The sequence below is a fragment of the Callionymus lyra genome, chromosome 14 (genome assembly GCF_982586985.1).
Source record: "Callionymus lyra chromosome 14, fCalLyr1.hap1.1, whole genome shotgun sequence".
Taxonomy (NCBI): domain Eukaryota; kingdom Metazoa; phylum Chordata; class Actinopteri; order Syngnathiformes; family Callionymidae; genus Callionymus; species Callionymus lyra.
In genome coordinates this window covers 12,945,738-12,969,739 of record NC_141831.1, presented here as the reverse complement: position 1 = coordinate 12,969,739, position 24,002 = coordinate 12,945,738, and the positions used below count along the sequence as shown (strand labels likewise).

Here is a 24,002-nt window from a genome sequence, read left to right as displayed (position 1 = left end):
TAAAGAAAGACTTGAATTAGCAAATTGGGGTGAGATATCAGAGGAAGCAAAAGGATCATCAAAGGCGAAATTAGAAAACTGTTTTGAATGACAATACGATCCTATTGTGCGATCGTTTGATTGAACACTTTTTTTTTTTTTATTCTCCATATTCTGTCGTGAACTCGAGACGATCTGCTGATCGCAGCACATGGAGAAGTTTGGTTCGGATTTAAAAGGGCAAAGTGTGGCCCCTGGTCTGTATTTATTTAGTCCCCCGGATGGAGTCTAGACCATAAAACGTAGACATTTGTGACAGTAAACTTATTTTGGGTTTTATTTATTTAAAAAAAAAAATGCATTTAATAAAGTAATTCATGACACGTTCAGCTCTAAATTTTATTTTTTAAATTTTTGTGGGTATTATTTTCACTCTGAATGGACTTAAAAAAAATTGGGAAAGAATCAAGTTTTTATATTATATTTACATGATAAGAAAATAAATATTTAATATATATATTTTTTAAGTCATGAAATATTAGGGCCACTTTTTTTTAATGTATTTATTTTTGAAGTGGTTTTTGAACTAGATACTGTTTTTTTTCCCTTTCTTTTCTTTTTTTCTTACCATTTTTGTGATTCCATTACAATTAAACAAAAATATTAAAAATAAATAATGTGATACATGTTCAACAAACCAATGTCATGGCATAACTAAAAAAAAAAGTTGTAAAATCCATTCTTTATTTAAGGAATTTACCTTAAAAAAATATTTTAACCTTCTTTTTTTCTTTGTTATTTCTTTCTTGTGCCTTGACGGCCCCTCAATATATTCACAGTATAAAATCTCTTCTCTTTCTTTAACTTTTAATACAATTTTATACTACTTAGTCATTATTTTTTTGGTTTTATCTTATTTTCTTATTTCCTTTTTTCAATCATTAAGGCTCTTTTTTTCTTTGACTATCATAACACTTTTGTGTTGTCGTTTCATTTTCAGTTGCATGTTTCTTTTGTTCTCAACTCAAAAACAAAATTACAATTTCTAAATTCTCACGTGTTTAAAAGAAAACAACATTTATTTTATCCTTAGTGCCAATTTATATTTCTATTTTTATTCCATCATATTAGGGCTCTTTTTCTTCAACTTTCTTTTGCATTGCTTGACGGCCCCTTGTTACAGTCATAGTGTAGAATCAGGCCCCACAGAAAAATAATTTCCCCACTTTTATAATAAAAAAAGCAGTTTAATTGCTGTAGGAATAGAACTAGGTACTGTTTTTTCAACCTTTTTTCAGTTTTTCTTTTTTTAATCATTTTGTGAATCCCTTAAAAAAAATTGTTTTTAAATAAAATACAAATATGTTTATTTTTTAAATAAAATAAAAATATGTTTATTTTTTAAATAAAATACAAATATATTTATTTTTTAAATAAAGGTGATATTATGAAAGGCAATTCTCGTCATGTCTGCAAAACAAATTCTACCTTTTTTACATCATTTTAAGTTTCTTTCTTAAGTCTTTCCTTATTGATTGACAGTCCCTAACAACAGTTTCCCCTATTATTCTCTTTAATATACTATATACTATATATATAGTATAGTATATATAGTATATGTTTTATACTATACTCTGCTGCTCTGTTCAAACATAACTAAGTGACTTTTTTTATTTCATTTTTTTGTCTAGAGACTCATCTTTGTGTAGCACAAAATAAAAAATAATTGAAAAAAAAACAAACTAAATTTGAAAAAAGGTTCTTTGATATCATCTTTTCACGTCAATTTTATTTAAATATTTTTATAAATATCTTTTATTTGTATAATGTCATGGCATAATTTCCAATTATATTCAAGCTCTTCTTTTGTCAACTCTTTCTCTCGGCTTGATGGCGACTCACACAACCAAGTACAATAAGTTAAATTCAATTTCCTGACTCTACAAGTACAGAACATTAAATAAAAACAACGCTTAGTCCTGAAAAAGTTGCATCAACGTCTCACGAAACAACCTTTGACTGCAGAAATAATCAGCCTGCAGTTGATCGCGCCGTAATCGCTCTCAACGAGATTAGAATTGATTTGCTGTTCTCATGTTTGACTTGCAAATCTGTTTCCTAATCGGAGCGTTTAACGGAGATAAACAGGGATTAGCTTGATAGCGGCTTCACATTATCGCCCGGCGGAGAATGGGAGCGGATTTTTTCCCAGGATTATTTCTCATGGATTATTTAACGCAAATATATATATTCTCTGGTTTTTAAAATGTTGGGATTGTGACTGCATTGAAAATCTGCCTGTGAATTATTGGGGTTGATTTAAATGATGTTGGATCCAAAGTGAAATATTAACCCTTGTGTTATCTCGGGGTCAAGATGACCCGAAGGCCGGGAAAAAACAAATGTGTTTGTGATATCCCTTGTGTTGTCTTTGGGTGAAGGTGAACGACCTCCACCACTGAATGTATATTTGTGGAAGCCAGTGACAACACAAGGGATACCACAAACACATTTGTTTTTACAGGCCTTCGGGTCACCTTGACCCTGAGATAACGCGAGGGTTAATACATGTATCATCCAAATGAACAAGTTAAGAACTTTAATTTAAACACACTTTCCGAAAAACACAGTATTAAATGGTGCTTTAAGAATAAACCCAGAATGTGAAAAAAAAAAAAGAATCAACAATTTTCTTTTGCTCATTTTGTGAGTCTATCCCAGCTAGTTTGGGTCAGAGGCAGGGGACACCCTAAACAGGTTGTTTTATTTATTTATTTTACTTTGGGAGGAAACCCTAGTCAACCCATGCAAACATGAGGAGAACATACAGACTATAAAATAATTTTAATTCAAAAAAGTTACTAATAATAAATTTACTTTACTAGTAATACTAAAGATACTTTATCTAGGTTATTTTCTTTACTGATTTTTTTTTAAATTTTCAAGCTTAATTTTGTAAAATTTGATAAATTCATAATTCTAATGCGAATCAGAGACTATATTTCTAAATTAATGTTGAATTTTTGCATTATATAAAGAATAATAATGGGAGAAAATTACGCCAAAATTGAAATACAGCTCCAAAATGTTTTGCTACACATCCCTAACAATGCTGCATTATTTTTCACTCCAACTCTGCCGGTCCAGTAACCAGAAAGTTTAGGAAAATATTGGGTTAACTGCCTGAATATCAACTCTCTCCTGGTCACAGACACAATTAAACGACTTTAATGTCGGTAAATAAATCAATCTATACATTTTCGTCTAAGAAAAATAAGAGATTTCATGTACTATTCAACTCAAATTACAAAGTAATTACAGCATTTGCTATTTATTAATTCGAAAGATGTTAGCCATGCTAATGCTAACTCAACTTGTGTGTTTTTTCAGTGGTAACAAACAGATTTGTTGAGTAGCATGAAAAAGTAGTACTGAAGAAACCGAGTATTTAATCTATATTTATTCGGAATTATGCAATTTTATTTTACTCAGGCACAATAAAGACAACCAAATAACAGCATATGAAACCATACAAAACACAATAACAATAAAGAAATCTACTGTGGCGCTTTAAAAACTAAATATCAAATTTTGTATTTTGAACATTTCACCTCATTAAATAACACATTGTCAGAGCCACAAATACTACGGCGGCACCGGCGCATAATGAACTAATTGTTCATTAAATTCTCATTTATATGCGGCTCTAATATTAATGAGCTTTACTATTGTGAGACGACGAGGAGGGATTTTGCTTTCGCTCATTTGCGTCCAGACCGTGATTTATTCGAGGTAATTTGGCGGCGGCGTTGCATCGCTTTGTGCCGTTTTTTTTGGCACGACTTGTAAATGTTTACTTTTTTTTTTGTCACTGGTTTCATTAAATGTGTGGTTTATGTTCCTTATTAACAATAACATTATCTCAATTAAACAACGGAATTAATGAATTGACTCAAAAGTATGATTTTTAAATTGTTTTGACAAGATTTTAAATAGTTAATACTGTATATTAAACCGTCTAATTAAACCAACTAAGAATAGATATCAAAAGATAGGCTTCATCCAGAGCAGCATTAGCTCCGTGCTAGTTAGCAAACTAGCTAATGCTAGCGCCGACCATTCTCTTACATAAATTTTACCTCCTTAAACCTATAAAATATGTTGCAAAATTTTACTTTGAAAACAGAAAATGTGATTGTAATCCACAATAATTGGCTGTTAGGTTTTTACTTTGCTTTCCACTCAATACTGCCCCCTGTTGGTGTGGAGTAGCACTGACAACAGGAAGTACAGAGGCAGGAGTATCAGACTTCTGTCCTTCTGAGCTTAAATATTATTTTGCCTTTGAATTATTTGGCTAAAATAAGTTATGTTGCAGTCGAGTTAGCTTAATTTTAAACCTAGCAACTTAGTCTAAATCTCTCCAAACTTTATTTAATTTGTCACAGGTTAATTTATCCTTTTATTAATCTCAAAATATTACTGTCTGAGGCTCTAAATGAGTTATTAATGTGATCAGAATTTCAACTTGTGATCTCGGTTATGTATTTTCTGGTAGCTAGCAAACAATTTTATTCAAACTTGTAACTTTTTATTACTAATTAAACTTTAAATGAAATGTGTTAAAGTGTTTTCTTTCATGGGGTTTTCCTCTTTTTTTCCTACTTTTTATATCAAAAATTATATATATAATAGAAGTGGGTGTTATATCATATTGTCATCGTTAATTTTTGTTTACTTTTTGGTTTTCATTTCATTAGATTTTATTTTAGAAAAATAAAATAAATATATGTATATATCAATAATAAATCGAATAAAATAAGATAAAAAAAAAAAACCTAGCAACGAGCTTAGCATTTTTGGACATCTTTTTTATTATTATTATTTAAATTAGGTTTTTATTCTTTATCAGTTTGTTATTTTAGCTCAAAAGGTCCTCAGAATTGTCCCAGGTTATATTTTGACCCCTTAGAAAATGTAATAACATAATTTTCGGTTATATTTATTCCCGAAAACCCATTTTTCTCAGGGTACTGTTTTAAAAAACCTCAAATATTGTCTTTAATAAATGTGCAAAACTTGTTGTGATCCTACCTTGATAAATAAAGTTTTATTGTACAGCAAAAAACGCACGAAAACCACTGCAATGTTGTGAAAACACACACAAAAAAAGGTTTATTCATTTGGCATCTCAACAAGGACACAAACGAGCAAAAGTGAGCCGACGTGAGGAACAAAATAAAAGTTTTTTCTTTACTTGCAATGACTTTCAAAGTAAACACTGAAGTTTTTAAGGTAAACAGTTGACTGCTACATTTCTGTGCGAGGGTGGGCGGGAGTTAGGGGGGTGGGTGGTGGCACTGTCAGTCCTGAGAGGTTTTTGGTCAATCATCATCATCATCATCATCATCATCATCGGGGCCATAAATACTGTATGAATTGTGGACGAACAAATGAAAAAAAAGTGTTTTTTTTCCTGCAGCTCATTTTCCATGTTTATTGCTCGATCCAAAAAAGCTCCGGCATTGTCTCCCACACACACACAAATACAAATATAAATATATAAATTTATATAATAAATCATAATAGAATGAGCTTATCGACAAATAAATAAATAAATATAATAAAATAAAAATGAAGCAACATATAGATAAATAAATAAATAAATAAATAGTTCTGGTCGGGGTCACCACACGGTGCCTTCGCTCAACTCCGAGGACGCCTGTGACAGCACGTTGGTGTAGCCGTTGTCGCCCAGGGAGGTGTAGGGGGTCCCGGGGCCGCACATCTCGCTGCTGATGCTGTGCATGGAGCCCGGACCGTTGGGCTCGGGGCTGGGCGACTCCGAGGGGTGATGGGAAACGGTGTCGGAGAAACACTGCATCTCGCCCGGCAAGTGCTGCTGTCCTTGGTGCTGGTGGTGCTGATGCTGCTGCTGCTGCTGCTGGTGGTGGTGGTGGTCCAGGGCTCCCAGAGGGGTTCCGGCCGGGACGGAGGAGGGGACGAAGCCCAGGTCCGCCGGGGTCTGAGCCTGGGAGGGCGGCGGGCCTTGGTAGTATTCGTAATTCCCGTTGGAGCCGTAGTATTCCCCGGAATAGTCTGTGTCGGAAGAAAAGAGAACATGGTTTTAATATAGCTTTAGCTTGACCCAGATGACTTTAAAGTTGATTAAATAACACTTTTTTTTTTATAAAACCATTTTTTTTACGCTTTATGACATGATTAACTTGACCACACATGTAAAAAATGATTCCAACACCTTGTTTTCTTTCAATTATTTTCCATTTTAACAACTAAAGCTACATTTGTTTGGTCAAATGTAACGATAAGAAGACTTTAATAAAAGAGGCAATTTCTAAAAATTTGAATTGTCAGCGTCAATATAAGACTTTTGAATTTCAAATTCCATTAAATTTTTTAATTTTCTTTGACATTTTTAATGTAGAAGTAATTTCAATCTGTAATATTATTCAATGTAAAAAAACAAAAACAATTCAGCGTAAAATAATTCAATGTTAATTAATAATAATTCAAAATGTGTTGTTGATGCTGAAGAAAATCAGTTCATATTCAAAGTCTAAAAGAATATTTTCATCAATTTCTTGATTTTTTACAAATAAAACGTACATTTATCTGGGAAAATATAACAATAAAAAGCTCACAAGACTTAAATAGAATCACTGATATCTCTAAATGTTTCGCCGTTTTCTTGGTAATAACCACTTTTACTTCACTAGCGACGACATTATACTGACAAAAACCTTTAGACATTTAGATCATTGTTCTTTTCTCAGTTACATCATGTAAACAAGTTAATTACTTATTGATTTAAAAGCATTGTTTGAAGAAACCAAGAGTGACCTTAATTGTTTTTAATAATAATATGAGTAGAGATAGTTTATTTTCGTCTATTTTCATCTAAATAAAAACCTATTTAAGGCTTTATCATGTTTTATTTATCTACTCCCATCAGTATGTGTGAATGGCTGTCAAAGCGCTTTGTGACCCTGGTCTAGAAAGGCGCTATATAAATAGAGATTATTATTATTATTATTATTAAATAATTCATTGCTTTGTTGTTTTTATGCCACTTTTTTGTGTATTTTCTCCACATAAATTCATCTCTTATTGTTTTTATATGACACACCATTACTATGACATGACCTGGCTGAAGCATCGAATCATTGAGTCGCGCATCACTGAGCGTCTCACCTCCATAGTAAGAGAAGTGGGCCATCTCTGGGGTCTCCATCCTCTCCCCCAGGCCCCTCATCCTCCTGGGGCCCCGAAAAAACATGTGTCTCCTTGAACCCAGAGCACTCAGCTGCTTCATTCTTCTCTCTTTGGACCTTCGGTTTTGGAACCAAACCTTATTTTTTTTTGGGGTGACAATTATAGGATTGTTAAAATCAACAAAACACCATGAACATTTCTGTTATATTTAAAGATAAATAAGAAGTTAAGACATTCAGTATCACAAGATGCTTTACATTAAAAACACAGTTTTATAGACTTTTAAGTGTCACACTTTAACTATTAACTGGATTCATCAACGAGTTATACTTTATTTTAATCATTTTAGTGCATTTTATTCTTATTTGTAATTTTATTAACCAGATTTGTTCTTATCTTGTATCATAATAGTGTTATTTTTGTGCTTTACCGGGCCATTTTCACTCGATTTATATAATTTGTAGCACATTATGACACTGATCTCTGAAATGTTTGCTTATTATTATTATTATTATTATTATTGTTAAAGGTTAAAAGCCATGAACCCCAAAAACAATATAATCAACATAAATATGTTTTGTTTTTTGGAACGTTTTCTCTGTTTCTTTCTGCTTATTTTTCTAGGTCTACTGTCGGTTATATAAAATAAATTATTATTATTATTATTATATGGCACATTCTCAAGACATTACTAATCGATACAACGTGTTGAGAATCGATGATAAAAAAATAAATATTTGCGCAGTATAATTTCAATATTTACTTGAAAAACAATACTAATAACTAAAAACTCAATGACAAACAACACCAACAGATTAATTGAACCAAAAACTTAAATTAATAACATAATAATAAAATAAATAAAATAAAGCCACTTCCGTTAAAACGATTTTTTTTAAACATATTTAATTTCGATTCAAAGAGTCCTGTTCTTATATTCGTTCACATTTAACATATTAGTAGACGCTAAAAAAAATAAAATATATATTTTAAGTGAACCTTCATACCTGGATGACCCTCATGTTCAGGCCCGTCTCACGTGACAGCTGCTCCCGGATGTGTCTCGTAGGTTTCGGCGTCGCCGCGAACGCCGCCTTCAGGGTCTCCAGCTGTTTGGCTTTGATGGTGGTCCGGGGTCCTCGCCGCTTGCCCACCGCCCCCTGCTCGTCGGCCTCGTTGCTGCCGACCTCCTTGTCGGACAGGTGTCCGTTTTCCGAGTCCTTGCCGTCGTCCTGGGGGTCCTGGGGGTCCGGCGTGTCCTGGGGGTCCGGCGACAGACTGGGGTCGCTGCACGGCGTCGCTGCAAAAAACAAACAAACAGGTATGAGATTTTAATTTAAAAGTTCAAGGGTGAAAATGTGAGACTAGTTAGTTAGTTTGTAAAATAATTGATTTGGTTCAATTTTAAACGACATTTTTTTTATTTATTGCGCTTTAGCCTTGAGTTTATATTTGTCGTAAATAAATTACGAGGTTTCGTAAACGCAACATTAAACCCGGGAAAATACACAAAATCATATATATATATATTTTAATATTATTATTATAGATTTATTATTTTGAACCCACCAAAACCTCGTTAAAATTAAGATGGATGAATAATATTACGGAAGGGAATTCGATTCCCTTCCCGAAAAATAAACTGTTTTCTATTGTCATTTTTATTCTCTATTATTAATAACAGAAAACACATCACACTGATGTTAAGATCGTTCATGTTAAAAATAACGGTTATTAACAGCCTATCTTTATTTAAAACTGAAAAAGTAAACAACGAAGTAAAAAATAAAAAATGGCATAAAACCAGGACCCTTATTCTCAACTTGTCGGTGTCATACATATATATATATTTTTCAACTAGATTTCACCTCCTGGATCATAGATTTATTACCATTAAAATAAACATTTGAATTAATGTTATATTGCGCAAGATGGCTTTAGGCTTTGGCAAAAAAAGGGCCTATAGGTTTAGAACAACTATACCAGAAATATCTATTGCAATAATAAATATAATCATCTCGACAATACATCATTTTAATTTAATTTATCATTTACATTTTCCCTTTATCTTTACTCCGTGTTGACAATTAAACACAAATACATGTCATGTAAAACAAAAAGCTTACTAGTATAAACTGGAACTAAAATAATTAAAATGTATAAAGTACAACAAAAATGCAATGTAATAAAACTCAAGTTATATTTAAAAATATATATTTAACAAGACATTTGACACAAAAACTTTAAGCATTAAGCTGCCCATGAATATAATGCGATTTTTCCCGTTTAAGTAATATTTTTACATTGTCTCGATTATTTTCTTTATCGAAACATTTACCAAACATGTTTTTCCCCGATGATATTCGATCAATTTTAGATTTTATTTTGAAATAAAAAAAAATAAAATCACCTGTGAGGCTGACGGTGTCTTTCCCGTTCTGGTTCTGGTAGTCCTCCTTGCACACGAACTTGAACTCGTCCAGGATGTAGAGCTCCTCTCCCGTGGAGAGCTGCTTGTGACACATCACGCAGGTGAAACACTTCAGGTGGAACACTTTGCCCTTGGCCCTGCGGACAAGGTCGCTGGGCAGGATCCCCTCAGAGCAGCCCCCGCACTTGGTCCCGAAACTCCTGTTCGAGATGAGTCACATTTAATAGAATAAAGACAATAATAACTCATATTATTATTATTATTATTATTATTATTTTTAATTTAAATAAATAAAATAAAAATAAATGGTCTTTCTAGTGGTGGCCCCTCACCTGAAGAAGTCCTCCTTACAGTACAACCTCCCGTCTCGAGAAAAACACTTGTCAGTCAAAGTACATTTACACTCGGAACACTGGACGCAGTGCACGTGCCAGGGTCGGTCCAGAACCTTGAGCAGGAACCGGTCCAGGATCGGCTTGTCGCAGTTGGCACACTGGAGCATGATCCACGGAGGGATACCCGCGCGCGCGTGTGTGAGATCTTCACAGGAACAGAATGTTTTTGGGAGGAATCAAAAAAAAAATCCTTCTTGGAATTCTTCAACGAATTCTATCCACTGTTGCGTCAAGAATCCAAATATGGGCAGAAGCTCCGAGCATCCGCTGTCATATAGATCCTAAACAAATAAAAAATAAAATAAAAAAAAATCCTTCACATTCTGGTCATAATCGCAGATGAAAAGATGGATTTGTAAAAAATAAATAAAAAATCCACCAAGTCCACGTGTTGGTGATGTTTTTTTTTTAGGGACGGTATCCTTGAGTGAAGAAAGCTCGACTGTCACTCGCGAGCCGTTTTTCTCACTCGGGTCTCGTAAACGAGCGATGACGTCACGTGGACGTCGGCCAACCGGCGACGTCGTTAGATTTTTTTTTTTTTTTTGTTTTGCCAGAGCGACGTGGTGTGTAAACAAAACGAATGATATATAAACAAACTGTTTTTTAATGGTGACAGAAGAATCAAATGTTGACTCTTTTATCTCGGGATTATTAGGTCGATCTGACGTGAAGAAGGGAATACAATGATATGAAATAACTACTACAAATAAATAAAACAATAAGGACACACACATATATATATATATATATATATATATATATATATATATATATATATATATATATATATATATATATTTAATTAAATTGCACCCAAGAAGAAACATTTTTGCAGTTTTCTAACTGATAGATTAATTTAAATGCAATAAATACTTCTATTTATTTAGGGAATGTAAATGTATATTAAAAAATGGACCGAAAGGATCATCAATATTTATTTTACTTTACCCAGATTATATGAACTTGAAAGCTCTTATATTATTCAAGATTTGATGTGTCAATTAAATCATTTAAATGACAAGAATCAGGATTAAAGCATCCGTTATATCCTCCCCCATCTTATTTTCCTTTTTTTAATAATATAAAAAAAATGTTTGGTTGTTTTATTTCTACTTAAATCTAGGTTTGAGTGACATTTTCAAATAAAATATACAAAATATAATGAATTGATAACGAATATAATTAATATAATTCCAAATTACTCTGAAAAATATTGTTTTTAATCAATTTCAACTGTTGATTCAAAAAGAAAAATCTATCTATCACTCCAATCTATGTTTTTATTATGATAAACTTTATTATCAGAGCATTTATAATTATGCTTCATCATCGCCAGTGTTTTTTTTTTTACATTTTTTTTATTTACATCCTGGGTTTAAAACTTGTTCAAAGTGACCCCAGATTTCCAGAGACAATCTTAATTCTTCTATTTAAAAAAATATATATATATTTCAGGTATATTTGCCACAAGTGTCCCCGTTTTAAACAGATCTTCATTAAAAAAGAAGCACAACAACACGACTCCAGTCGTCACTCCCGAAGACAGACCCTCCTCAGATCTGGGGTGTTTTCCTGGTCACAGTGGGCGACCACGAACAAACCTGCGAGGAGACGAATCATCTCTGTCCTGTTCCCCGAGTCTTAAGTCTCGTGGACCATAAGTGTCTCCTCCTGAGACTGTGTCTCTCCATCAGAGGTGTTGATTAGAAGCTCCAGCCTTTCCCCTCCTCCTCCTCCTCCTCCTCCTACTTCCTCCTCCTTCTTTTTTTTTTTTCTCACCGACTTCCTCCTCCTTCTCTTCCTCCTCCAGCGCTCCAGCTTGGCACGTTCCTGGCTGTTTGTTTTGGCGCCGGATGAAGAAGGAAGCTTGTCATCATTGTTTGTTAATTGCTGCTAATTGTCTATATCCTGATGAACATCCCACCCACTGGGAGCGTTCATACAAATAATTTGTCCAAAACAAAATTAATTACTTGATTCCAATTAAGGCGGGGATGACGAGGAAGTGAAGGAATGGAGACGACTCCACAACCTCTTGGAAATGATGAGGGAAGCATTTTTTAAATTTGATTCCTTGTGGATTTTAATGCAACTGAAGTTTTGTTTGTTTGGGAAAAATGTAATGAGAAAACAAATAGATTATAAGAGTCCATTATGACGTAATAATAGACTTCACTCCTCCTCCAGCTTTGTTTACACAACAAGCCCCTTGGAGGTGGAGATTTCTGGGATTGATGACACTTGGTGACAACCCTCCATGCTTGTGCAATCACAGTAGAGTGGGCGTGGTTATGGTCAACAAGATTTCATCTCCAGAATAAAGGTCTTCTTCTCAAACTATTCCAATATTTTGACTTTTATTCGATATCTCAACAAGGTCTTTGCTCCTTAGGTTCGTAAAAATAGGTTGTTTATTCTCCAAACCTTATATCGCATTTACCTAAATATCTTTGTGTTATTAATACATAATAAACTTTAGCTCGACATCTGAGTGAGTTACCTGCAGAGCAAATGGGGAAAGAATTGATGTCGTATGTTTTTAATAATAAAAGTAAAATACAAATTAATGAATGAAGTATGTTCTACAAAAAGTGCATTATATGGAGTTTGTGTGTCACTCATTTACCATAGTTTATAGGGTTTATGTGTTGATGAAACTTGACCGATATGAGCATCTTGACGTGTCACGAGTCACAAGCTAATGAGAAAAAAAACATGTTTTTTTTTCAAAATAAAACACCTTTTCAACAGCAATTATCAATAGAACAGAAATAATATAAATCAAGGGTCCCTTTCCTTTTGTGTACCATGGACCAGTTGGATGTCGGTCTGTGGATAATAATAAAAGAAATCAGACGTGTGAAACTGCCCCCCCCCGGCATCCCTGAGCACCGTACTCGGCCCCCTGGTTCCCCAGCCCGGCCAAACCCTTATCCCCTAACCCCCTAACACCCTAACCCTGACCTGATTTTCACACACTTTGATGGATTTCTTATTATCCACAGACTGACGTTTAGAAAGAAAAATGTATAAATACAATACCTTGACATGCAAAAATACTTTAATTAGTACATGAAAATAAACATTTCACCCCAACGCTGTATCAACTAGATCTAAGAACTGGTTACCGCAAGATGTTTGTGTATTTGCATCTATGTACGTTTGATTGTATGCCGACGATGGCCTGATGAATTTGTGTGTCTCCTCGCTTTTAGTCACTTTGTGATGATGTGTGAGTTTGTGTTTAAGTATTATTTATATGGATTGATGACTATGAAACAAAAGTTTGGTTTTTTAGTTTGTGTTTTACTCATTTTTACTAGTCAAGAGTCACACGTTTAGGTTATTTCAGAGATAATTTGTTTTCTAAATGAGAAGCCTTTAGATATGAGATAATAAGAAATATAACATTTTTTTTTTTCTTTCTGTGTGGCCTGGTAACAAATTATTTAACCATCCAATACCAGGTTAGGGGCCACTGATATAAATGATTATGCCAGAGTATTTTCTCCAGTGCAAACAGGGAAAACGGATAATAAATATAAACTGCTATAATTTACCAAAAATGGCAACAACAAATTCATTATTTTCAATTCAACATGTAACATTTTGTATGATGGTCTTAAAGATGGGTCATACTGACCCAGTGCATTCATCGAAACTGTAATCTAAAATAAATAAATAAACAAAGTTAGATAAAAAATGTGACTATTTCATCAGAGAAAATGAAAAACGATAAATTATACGATGTTAAATCTTAGGTATAAATACATTCCAGGCTTAAGTACTTAAAGCGACGTGTTGCAAAAGGTTGAGTATAATCCCATTTGAAGACCTTTCATTACATTTTCTGTCGCTTAATAACTCCTAAACAGTTTAGTGGCTATTAAGAATAATCCATTTACTTAATGTGTGTTTTTTAGATCGTGGGAGGAAACAAGAGGACCAGTCCAGTTGAGTTGAAGTTCTGGATTCAAACCTCCAACCCTTCTCTCTGTGAGGCTGCAGCACTGACCACTGCCCAGACAGGTAATCACTGTCATTATAATATTTTTTAAATATATTTTTAAACAACTATCTTTAGTTCCTAGAGTTCAAATGATGCGTCTACTCGCCGATAGTATTCTGATGAAGCTTCGTGAAGCATCGTCCTGTTTTTTTTAAACGATTTATGCTCTATAATAATTTAACCGGTATTGTATAACTACAGTATATCTATATATATTGTATAAAACCTCCCATTACTTTTAAACTAAGAGCGCCCCCTACTGAACTGTCAACACTCTGATATTGTTTCGTGAAGCTTCATCAGCCCATCACTACGAATAAGCCATTTCAAGTGGAAACAAAACGTCTCCCTAAAGTCTTTTTTATCAGAGAAGAAGATGAAATATTTCAAAGATTCCAGGATGGTGTTGCATAATAATCGTGGTTTTGTTTCAAATTGATGGACCAGCAAACCTGCTCGACTCCCCTCCGCTGAGAAGTGGGCAGCTTGTCGTGACATTTGCATCCCTCACGTCTGTTGTCTTTGTGGAGCTTCAGCTGGAGCCCATTAGCATGACAGTGACCCGGAGATGTGAAGAGACGCCATCACTTATTGCTCTAAACAAGCACATGTGTCAAACTCGAGAGATAAGAGGAGAAACGTAAATAGTCTATTAAGAGAACGGCTGATGTTCAAGGGAAAGAAATGTGATTGGAAGGTTTGGAGAGCATTTAGATTTGGACGAGATCACCCGAGATTGCTCGGTAATGTTTCATTCAGCCTGTGACCTTGACTGAAATTTTTTCTTGCATAAGTAGTTATTTTTAGCTGCTGTATTTTACAGAATATAGGCTGCACTTAAAATTATTCTCCAAAATTGACAATGTACCTTATAATCTGGTGGCTTTATGTATTAGTTCTGGTTGGACTTACTGACTTCGTACCAATTTTATGTCATGTTTTTATTACATTGTGCTCTGTCAAAAATGTTTAAGTATGACCTTGGTAACCTTATCCTTGCTGTGCCTTACTAATGCATCGTGGCACGCTGTAGTGTCGCACTGCAGGACGCTAGTATTACTTTGTGACATGCCGTAGTATTCCTCAGCAAGGCGCCGTAGTATTACTCCAAGAAGCACTGTAGTATAACCCCAAGAAGCACCGTTGTATTACTTCATGACATGTCTTAGTATTACTCAATGATGCGCCATAGTATTACTTCATGACGCACAGTGGTATTACCGCAAAAGGCCCCTTAGTATTGCTCCCAGATACGCATAGTTTTACTCCAAGAGGCGGCAACGTATTAGTCCAAGAATTGCGTAGTTTTACTTCTAGAAGCGCCGTTGTATTATACCGTGAAGCAACGTACTATTACTCCAAGAAGCACCATAGTATTACTTCATGACGTGTCGTGGTATTACTCTATGATGCGCCGTACTATTACTCCATGACGCACAGTAGTATTACTACAAAGGGCGCCCTAGTATTTCTCCTAGATATGCTGTAGTATTACACCAAGAGGCACCCTAGAACTACTCAGTGAGGCACCGTAGTATTATTACAAGAAGCACTGTACTATAACTAGAAAATGCGCCAAAGTATTACTCCATGACGTGCCGTAGGTTTTCTCTACGATGTGCAGTAGTATTACTCCCTGACACATGGTAGTATTACTCCAAGGGGAGCCTTAGTATTGCTCCAAGATGCACTGTAGTATTACTCCCAGAGGCTACCGGGAACTACTCAGTGATGCACCGTAGTATTATTGCAAAAAGCACCGTACTATTATTTCAAGAAGCGCCATAGTATTACTTCATGACGTGCCGTAGTATTACTCTATGATGCGCTGTAGTATTACTCCAAGAGGCTACCGGGAACTACTCAGTGAGGCACCGTAGTATTATTACAAGAAGCACTGTACTATTACTAGAAGATGCGCCATAGTATTACTTCATGACGTGTCGTAGTATTACTCTATGATGCGCCGTACTATTACTCCATGACGCACAGTAGTATTACTACAAAGGGCGCCCTAGTATTTATCCTAGATATGCTGTAGTATTACACCAAGAGGCACCCTATAAATACTCAGTGATGCACCGTAGTATTATTACAAAAAGCACCGTACTATTATTTCAAGAAGTGCCATAGAATTACTTCATGACGTGTCGTAGTATTACTCTATGATGCGCTGTAGTATTACTCCAAGAGGCGCTCTCGAACTACTCAGTGAGACACCGTAGTATTATTACAAAAAGCACCGTACTATTATTTCAAGAAGCGCCATAGAATTACTTCATGACGTGCCGTAGTATTACTCTATGATGCGCTGTAGTATTACTCCAAGAGGCGCCCTCGAACTACTCAGTGAGACACCGTAGTATTATTTCAAGGAGGGCCCTAGTATTACTCCGCAACATGCTGTAGTATTACTCCAAGAGGCGCCCTCGAACTACTCAGTGAGACACCGTAGTATTATTTCAAGGAGGGCCCTAGTATTACTCCGCAACATGCTGTAGTATTACTCAGTGAGGCGCCTCGCTGACTAATTAACATTACCTTGAGTTACATTGATATTGCAACACATGCATCGATTTTTTTGTTGCTTGTTCAGTTCTCAAGGATATTTCTTGCACACAATACTTTAGCTCAGGTGTCGAGGTTTGGTGAAGTTCAGGAGGTTTTTCATGAGGCTGGTCATGCAGCCCCGACAGGTGGGAGAAGCTCTGTAGTCGCACATTTGATATGATGACGATGGTTATTATAAAAATACTGTATATACGAGTTACTTTTTTATTCTTAAACTCTTAATCCAAGACGTGAACAAACAAACTGAAGAAAGAGGTGAAGTTTGTCACCTGGTCTGCACGAGTGGCTCCAGGTTCAGAGGAACATTAGAGCGAAGGATGAGGAAGAAGAAGGAGGAGGGAGAGCTGTCGAGGAAACAGGCGAGAGTGAGTGATCTGCCTGAGGGGCAGTTCAGCGAGGGGGCCCCGGGGACGTCCTGCCCACAGCCACACCGATGATGGTGATTGATGCAGCCACGATTCAGACACACCAGACGTTGCAGAAAATTAAAAGGCCATTTTGTAAAAGTTGTAAAGGAGCAGAACGGCTCCCCTCCTCCTCCACCTCCTCCTCGACGCCTCCTCCTCACCTCACGCCCCTCTGCTCCGGCGTCAGCCTCTGTTTAGTTGCCTCGGTGTCAGAGTCCCAGAGGGAGGAGAGGAGCCGGAGCGACCCGAGGAGGAACTGTCACTCCAGAGAAGACGGCTCAGCATCTTTTATTTTCATCAAGCAAACGACACACTGTGTGTCGTCGCTCAGTGATGGTCGTTCATGTCATGTTAGCAACGACACTAAACATAGATTAAAAACAATTATTGAATAATAATTTGCTTTTAGTATTTTTCAATGTTGGTCTTAAATATTCCAAATGTATAAAAACGTGCTTAAAGAAATGAAGGGATAATACGGTATGAAAACGAGAACATTTTTTGGTTAAATGGTTTAAGTGACATGTTTTCCATGTATTGTCGCGTTTTTCTTTCACAATATAATTGTTGTACATATGTCAGCAGTGACACTAAACATTAAACTAATTATTATTTAGTAATTTACTTATTAATCCCTTTTCCAGCAACAGCACTTAACATGCAGCACATTTTTATTTGGTAATTCTTTGATATCTCGCTTTCTTTTTTCTATTTATCTTTCTGTCTGTGGTTTATTCCATTTTTTCTATATTATTCAACCTTTTTTTTCCCGGTCATTTGTTTAAAATAATTGGTAACAAAAAATAAAAACAACCATTTTTTAGCATGAACAGTTAAAATTGTCACATTTTCGCAAATATTATTGTACATATATCAGCAGTGACGCTAAATATTAAGCACATTATTATTTAATTTTCCAATTAAATATCACATTTTATTGTGTAAGATGTGTAGATTTTCCATTATATTCCAAATAAATGTTTAGGGTCAGTCAAAAATATTGTGTACACACAAATAATGGCTGAAAGGAAGAAATTGTGGGGAAAAAGGATAACAATTATTAAACAAAGTTATTAAAAGTTATCGTCATGTTAGCAACTATTAGAATAAACATTATTTATGTACTTTAAATATTAAAATATTCGAGATATTGCTTTTTTCACCCCTTTTCTCCAATTAAATCGTTCCCAGATTTCTTCCTAAATGTTATTTCTTAATGCACCAGTGGTTGCTCAGAGGAACGAGGGTAGAAAACGAAAGGAAAAACAAGAGAAAGAATACATTTTTAAAGTTTTTTTGGTAAGCATTTACCTTTTAAAATGTTACTGAGCAACTCATTGAAAGCATTTTTATGTTGTTATCTTTCTTAAAACGATTTCTTTATGGGAAAAATTGAGTTAAAATTTACAAAAGGGAATATATTCAAATTAACTTAATCAAAGTCATTCCTCTCTATATATTATAATATACATAATCTTTTGTAATTCCAGTTTTAGTTTGAAAAGTAAAATATTTAGTTCACAGAAAAATCAGTTTCTTTGACATGTCGATGAAGGTTTCGGGGTTCGAGTCCCGCTCCCTCCTAATCTTCTATGTACATGATTTACAAATCATTTATCCTCAATTTGAATTCCATTGACCCGCCCTGACCCGAGGACACCGCACCTTACGTGCCTGCGAGCGGAGCGTGTGGTGGGGACCAGATACGGGGTGGAGGCGCTCCGGGGCGAGACCCGGCAGCCTGCAGGGGTGGACGAGTCGCGCGCTGGAGGTCACGCCGGTGTCAAGTGGGGAGAGCGAAGCCAGCTGAGCAGCCTCGCCGCACGCATTGTGTTCATCAATGCAGCTGCTGTCAGTTAGCAGGAGTGTTTGCTGGAGGAGGCGCCCGGGTGGGTCGGGCGGGTGGGGTGGGGGTTGGGTTCAGGGAGCTGGTGATAGAAAGGAGCGTGCTCGGGTGTTGGCTGGAAGGCGGGCGGGGGGGATTTTTTAAAGGGACATATGGTTGTGTTTTAGGGGAAAAAAAGGGGAATGACAGATTTGTATCCTCGACACATGCCGAGTCTCTCACGAGCAGATCACCTGCCCTGTGGTGTCCACCTGCAACCATGTGATCCAGCAGGTGCATTATGGTCCGGATATTTTTATTTAAAAATGTTAAATAAATACAAACGGATGAAAATATATACATTTGAAGAACCAAAGGTTATTTTCGACATCATTTTTACCAATTTCTAATAGGTAAATTAAACAATTCAAAATCTAGAAAAGTACTCCGAGTGCAGACCTCTGCCAAGAAGCTTGTTTATGAGACAAGGCATATCATCAAGAGATAAAAAAAAAAGCAACTTTAATGTCTTCTCATTTAGACTATTGTAAAAGTTTATTTTCTTGACAAGAAGGAGCTGTTTCGCCTGCAATTAATACGAAACTCTGCAGCGAGAATTCTGAGCCGCTCTAGTAGAAGAACTTACATTCCCCCGATTCCTTAAAACTCTGCATTGGCTGCCAGTTTGATTCAGGATCCATTTTAAAATTAGATCTATTCATGGTAAGACCTTACATCAATGATCTGATCCAGCCTTACACCCCAGCTCGGGCTCTGAGTTCTATGGATCAGAATCTACTGATGGTTCCTGAACACAGTTCAGGACCAGAGGAGAGAAATCCTTCCAGACTGTTGCTCCTAAGCTTTGGAACGATCTTCCTCTTGGAGGGCCAAGTTTGATGTTCAAGAAACATCTTAAGACCTTTTTTAATTGTGTAGGCTTTCCCCTGATTTTCTGGGACTCCTGTGTTTGTCTTATGTGTCTTGATATTTTAAAGTATATATTTTAACTGTGTATTGTTTTAATTATTAAGGGCTTTGTGACCCTGGTCTAGAAAAGCTCTTCAAAAATAACCTTTACTTACTTACTTACTTACTTAAATATTGCATTGTCTCAGTTTAAATTAATACATTTTATTGTAATTTTTGCTAATTTTGTAACAAGAAAATCCTATCCATAGCCTAAGACTTAAAAAAAAATGCAAATTATAAAGAAAAAAATGACAAAAAAATTGAAGAAAAAAGAACAACAAACAGACAAAATTTTCAGTGAATAAGTCCAACAGAGTGGTTACCAAGTCTTTAATGTCATTTACAACATTTATTTATTTATTTATTAAGTCCTGGAAAACATTTGTCATCAAGGTTTGGTATAAAAGTTGATTTCTAATAATAGTAATTTTGAATGTACTATGAATTGTTTTGTTTTTTTCTTATAGTTTCCTGTAAGCAGCAGCATCAGCAGTAAAAAAGCCACACAAGCGAATGAAGATTCCTGCAAAACCATCCTGAATCCAGATGGAAATAAAGACCACAGAAGAAAAATGAGAGGTAAGTCGCTCTTTTAGCTGTTTCCAAACACATCAGGCTTGAGCTTTGAGCAGGATTCTCAAAGCTCAAGCCTCATATTAAAGGAAGGATAATTCCTGGTAATTGTAGTCACTCCTGACAGGTCAAGTGCAGCAGCAGCAGCAGTTGTTTCTCAACTGGTGCATCTTTAACGTCATGACAAGTTCAATATTTCAAATGATTTGCAGAATCACAAATTCAGTTCATAATCAGTTAAACATTAATTAATATTTTTAGATGTTGCTTTGATTTAAAAAAATATGATTTTCATCTTAAAATCAAATAAAATGCTTCTTATTTGATGAATTTAAATACAATAACTTTTGAAAAGGTTTCAAGGAAAATAACAATGAGCAAAAGAGGAAACAGAGAATTTACAACAATTGGTGGCAGCGAGAGACGCCAGGTTTATATTCTACTGGTCCTTTAAAAACAAATAAAAAGAAAGTTTTGTTTTTCTTTAGTCAGTGTTTAGTTTTCTTCATAAACTGTGAATATTTTTAATCGTATGTGCAATTGTTGTGATATTGATTTAGTTTCTGATGAATGAGAGATGCATCATTTTATCAGCGCTTCACCGGTGCTTTTATTTTGAAAATCAGTTTGCTGACAAGAAAATAATACAGCACATAACGCTTTACATTTTTTATTTTGACCTTCTAGTTATTCTCTGACACGAGTGCACAACATACCGTCACTTGTTTTAAGTTTTTAAATGTATTTATTAAATGTGTATATATATATATAAAAGTCCTCCACATCAGGGGTCGTAATCTATCTTAAACTCTGGTTTGTTCTTTCTATTGATGCCAGTTTTTAAGTTTTTGGACCAATCTGTATGATTTTTGACATTGATAATCTCTGTTTCTCATTTTAGCTTTTAACGTCTTTATTCCGGGTTCGGCTAATACATTTCTTCAAGGGCCACATTATACTGTATACTATGACTGTTATAAGGGGCCGTCAAGAAAATAAAATAAACTTCTTAAATAAGCTTTGCTGTTAATTTGATTGATAATTAATCAATGTTGATATGAATAATATTAAAATTGTATTGAAGGTTTCTGAAAAACAGGTAAATTTGATATATTTTAAAATTAAAAATTAAGTATATTAAACGCATTTGGCCATAAAGTCTTTGTAATACTTGATTTAATATGAATTCCATTTTAAAATGTGGTCGAGAAGCTCTTTATTTTTTTGAAAATGAATAACATTACCAATAAAAAGAACGGAGAGAAAAGAAAACCCAACAGAAAAAAACAATAACTTGATGTCCTGAGTGTTTGTTCCATAACCATAATTTATATAAGAAAATAAGTTGTGTAGACGTAGTCAGACATTCCTGCGTCAGAGTCTGTCAGATTCTTGTCAAGATTCTCATCTATACTGTATCTAGGGTTTGTAGTGATACAAATATCTCAGAGTATCATCACCTTTTCTTCCATCATCCTGAACTCGTACGAAGGGAAACATTACTCAGATCCACGCGTATGTCATATTTTTGTATTTGCAATTGATGGCAATGAGATGCTTCAAAGGTTGACTTAATGCAAAGCCAAAAAATTAAAAAAAAAAAAAAATTCTACCACAGTTTCTTAATGGTATCAACAGAAATGCTTCTGAATGTTTGGTACTATAAGGTTAATCTGGTTTATTTTTATTTTTATTTTTATTATATATAAACTGGAAATTATTATTATTTTTTTTCTGAAAAAAGGCTTTGAGTGGAAATTCAACAAAGATGAAAGATTTAACTCAAGATTTGTACCATTTGTAATGTCATTTGTTAGAATTTTATCGTCAAAAACTAGTATTAAAAAAAGGATCTTTCAGGAACTGCTATCGAAGCGAAGGTTGAAGTACTGCTAAGTTTTTATTGACACCCAACCCTATATTTTCATAAAATCATCTAAAACTAAAGACCTTTTAAAGCTATAAAAGGATCCAAACAGTTGGACGAAACCCCTATAGCCGTGCTTTAGTGTTTCTTCTTGCGTGTCTCCTTCCATTAGCAGCTTGTGTTTGTCCTCGTCGGGCTCGTGTTTGCTGTGCGGCTAATGGCGCTCGTTTACCGTCGTGCTCGCCGGCGCCGCACGCCGTCATATTCGTCCCGGCGTGGAGCGACGGGACTCCGCGTAATCGCTCGTCCCGTCGTCCGGTCACGACGCGACTCGGTGGAACCAGAACACCCCGGTTCTTCAGCACCAGAGAGAGGGAGAAGCCGACTGTATGAATCGATCCTCTCGCAAACACAGGCTCTCCCACTAAGAGGTCACCGAGGCTGCGTCACATGGACACGGGAGAGTCGATGGGAAAATATTAGCCCAGCAGATTAACAGGGACTCGGTGTGTGTGTGTGTGTGTGTGTGTGTGTGTGACACACACCCCGGCGGTTGCATCTGTCGACTCTCTCATCTCCGAGGTGTATGCAGGGGCAGGGGAGTCCACGTCACAATGAGAGCAAGACCACAGACAGACCCAGTCCTGATGCTGGGGCTCTTCAGCTGGGCCTCCTCTCTCTAGTGGCTCTTGTGTGTGGGGTGGCGGGGGTGAGGGGGGACCCCCGTCTCAATGCACAAACAGATGGGGGTCCCCATAAAAGGCCCCGGCTTCGTGGCAAGCTGGTGTCCTTACATGGCTGATTACACCCAAATACCGAGCGGAGGAATTGATACAGTGACTCGTCTCCGAGGGGTGACTCGGGGCCAGAGGGAGGAGATCAGGAGCGCGACGTGGAAACAACAACCTTTTGTAGCGGGCGGTTGGAAAAAAAAAACATCAAATGGTATCGGGTCTAAAGCGTGAAGAAAACTTCTGTCACGATGAGATGAAAGATGCTCCTTTTCGTACACTGAACATGGAGTTTTTTATTTTCTTTATTTAAGCTAAAATAAGGAATTTAACAGATACTTTCTAAATGAGGATTAATTGCGTTTTTTAATCATTTGCAGTTTTTTAATGCAAATGATGAAACCTAAAGTGAACTTCTAGGGATGATTTTTCAATAAACTTCTTTGTTAAATGTATTTTTAGTGAATACATCTGTATTATTTATACAGAATTATAGCCTAAAATATAGTAATAACATGGGTGATTGGTTATGGATGTTTCATGAGATGTATTTGTATCATTTACCAAGAAGCCAAATAGATATTTATTTATGAAGCATACTTATAGCCTGAGATACCATCATCTAAGAAGAAGTTATGGGTTAGTGAGGTTTCATGACAACAGTTTTTTTGTAACATGTAATTTTATCCGCCAACGAAAATATACAGTATCATTATTTACGATGCATTATGACAGTCTTAAAATGAGTTAATCTTTCCTGAGATGTACATGTATCATTCACCAATACCATCAAATGAACATTTCTGTTTATTTTACCTAATTATAGCTTCAAGATAAGTATTTTAAGATGACGTTAATGGGCTGACAGTTTTTCAGGTAACATTTTAAATGTCAACTAATGTGTTGATTTAAGTGTCTTAAATGGATCTTGGACTCTATTGTACTCATCAGTATGTGTCAGTTTGTACAAAACTCTATTTTCATTTAAATATTTACATTAGAAAAT

The 24,002-nt window shown here is 35.5% G+C and overlaps 1 protein-coding gene across 1 annotated transcript; it reads right to left on the bottom strand.

Moving 5' to 3' along the window:
- Nucleotides 1-5,271: 5,271 nt before the first annotated feature.
- On the bottom strand, nucleotides 5,272-10,468 carry LOC148066053 (LIM/homeobox protein Lhx1-like). Its single transcript, XM_087806750.1, has 5 exons — nucleotides 9,976-10,468; nucleotides 9,623-9,843; nucleotides 8,220-8,512; nucleotides 7,192-7,348; nucleotides 5,272-6,078 (listed from the first exon to the last, which is right to left on the bottom strand). Exons 1-5 carry the CDS (start codon nucleotides 10,143-10,145, stop codon nucleotides 5,666-5,668), a joined length of 1,254 nt encoding a protein of 417 aa, XP_087662876.1. The 5' UTR covers nucleotides 10,146-10,468; the 3' UTR covers nucleotides 5,272-5,665.
- Between the last annotated feature and the right edge of the window lie 13,534 nt (nucleotides 10,469-24,002).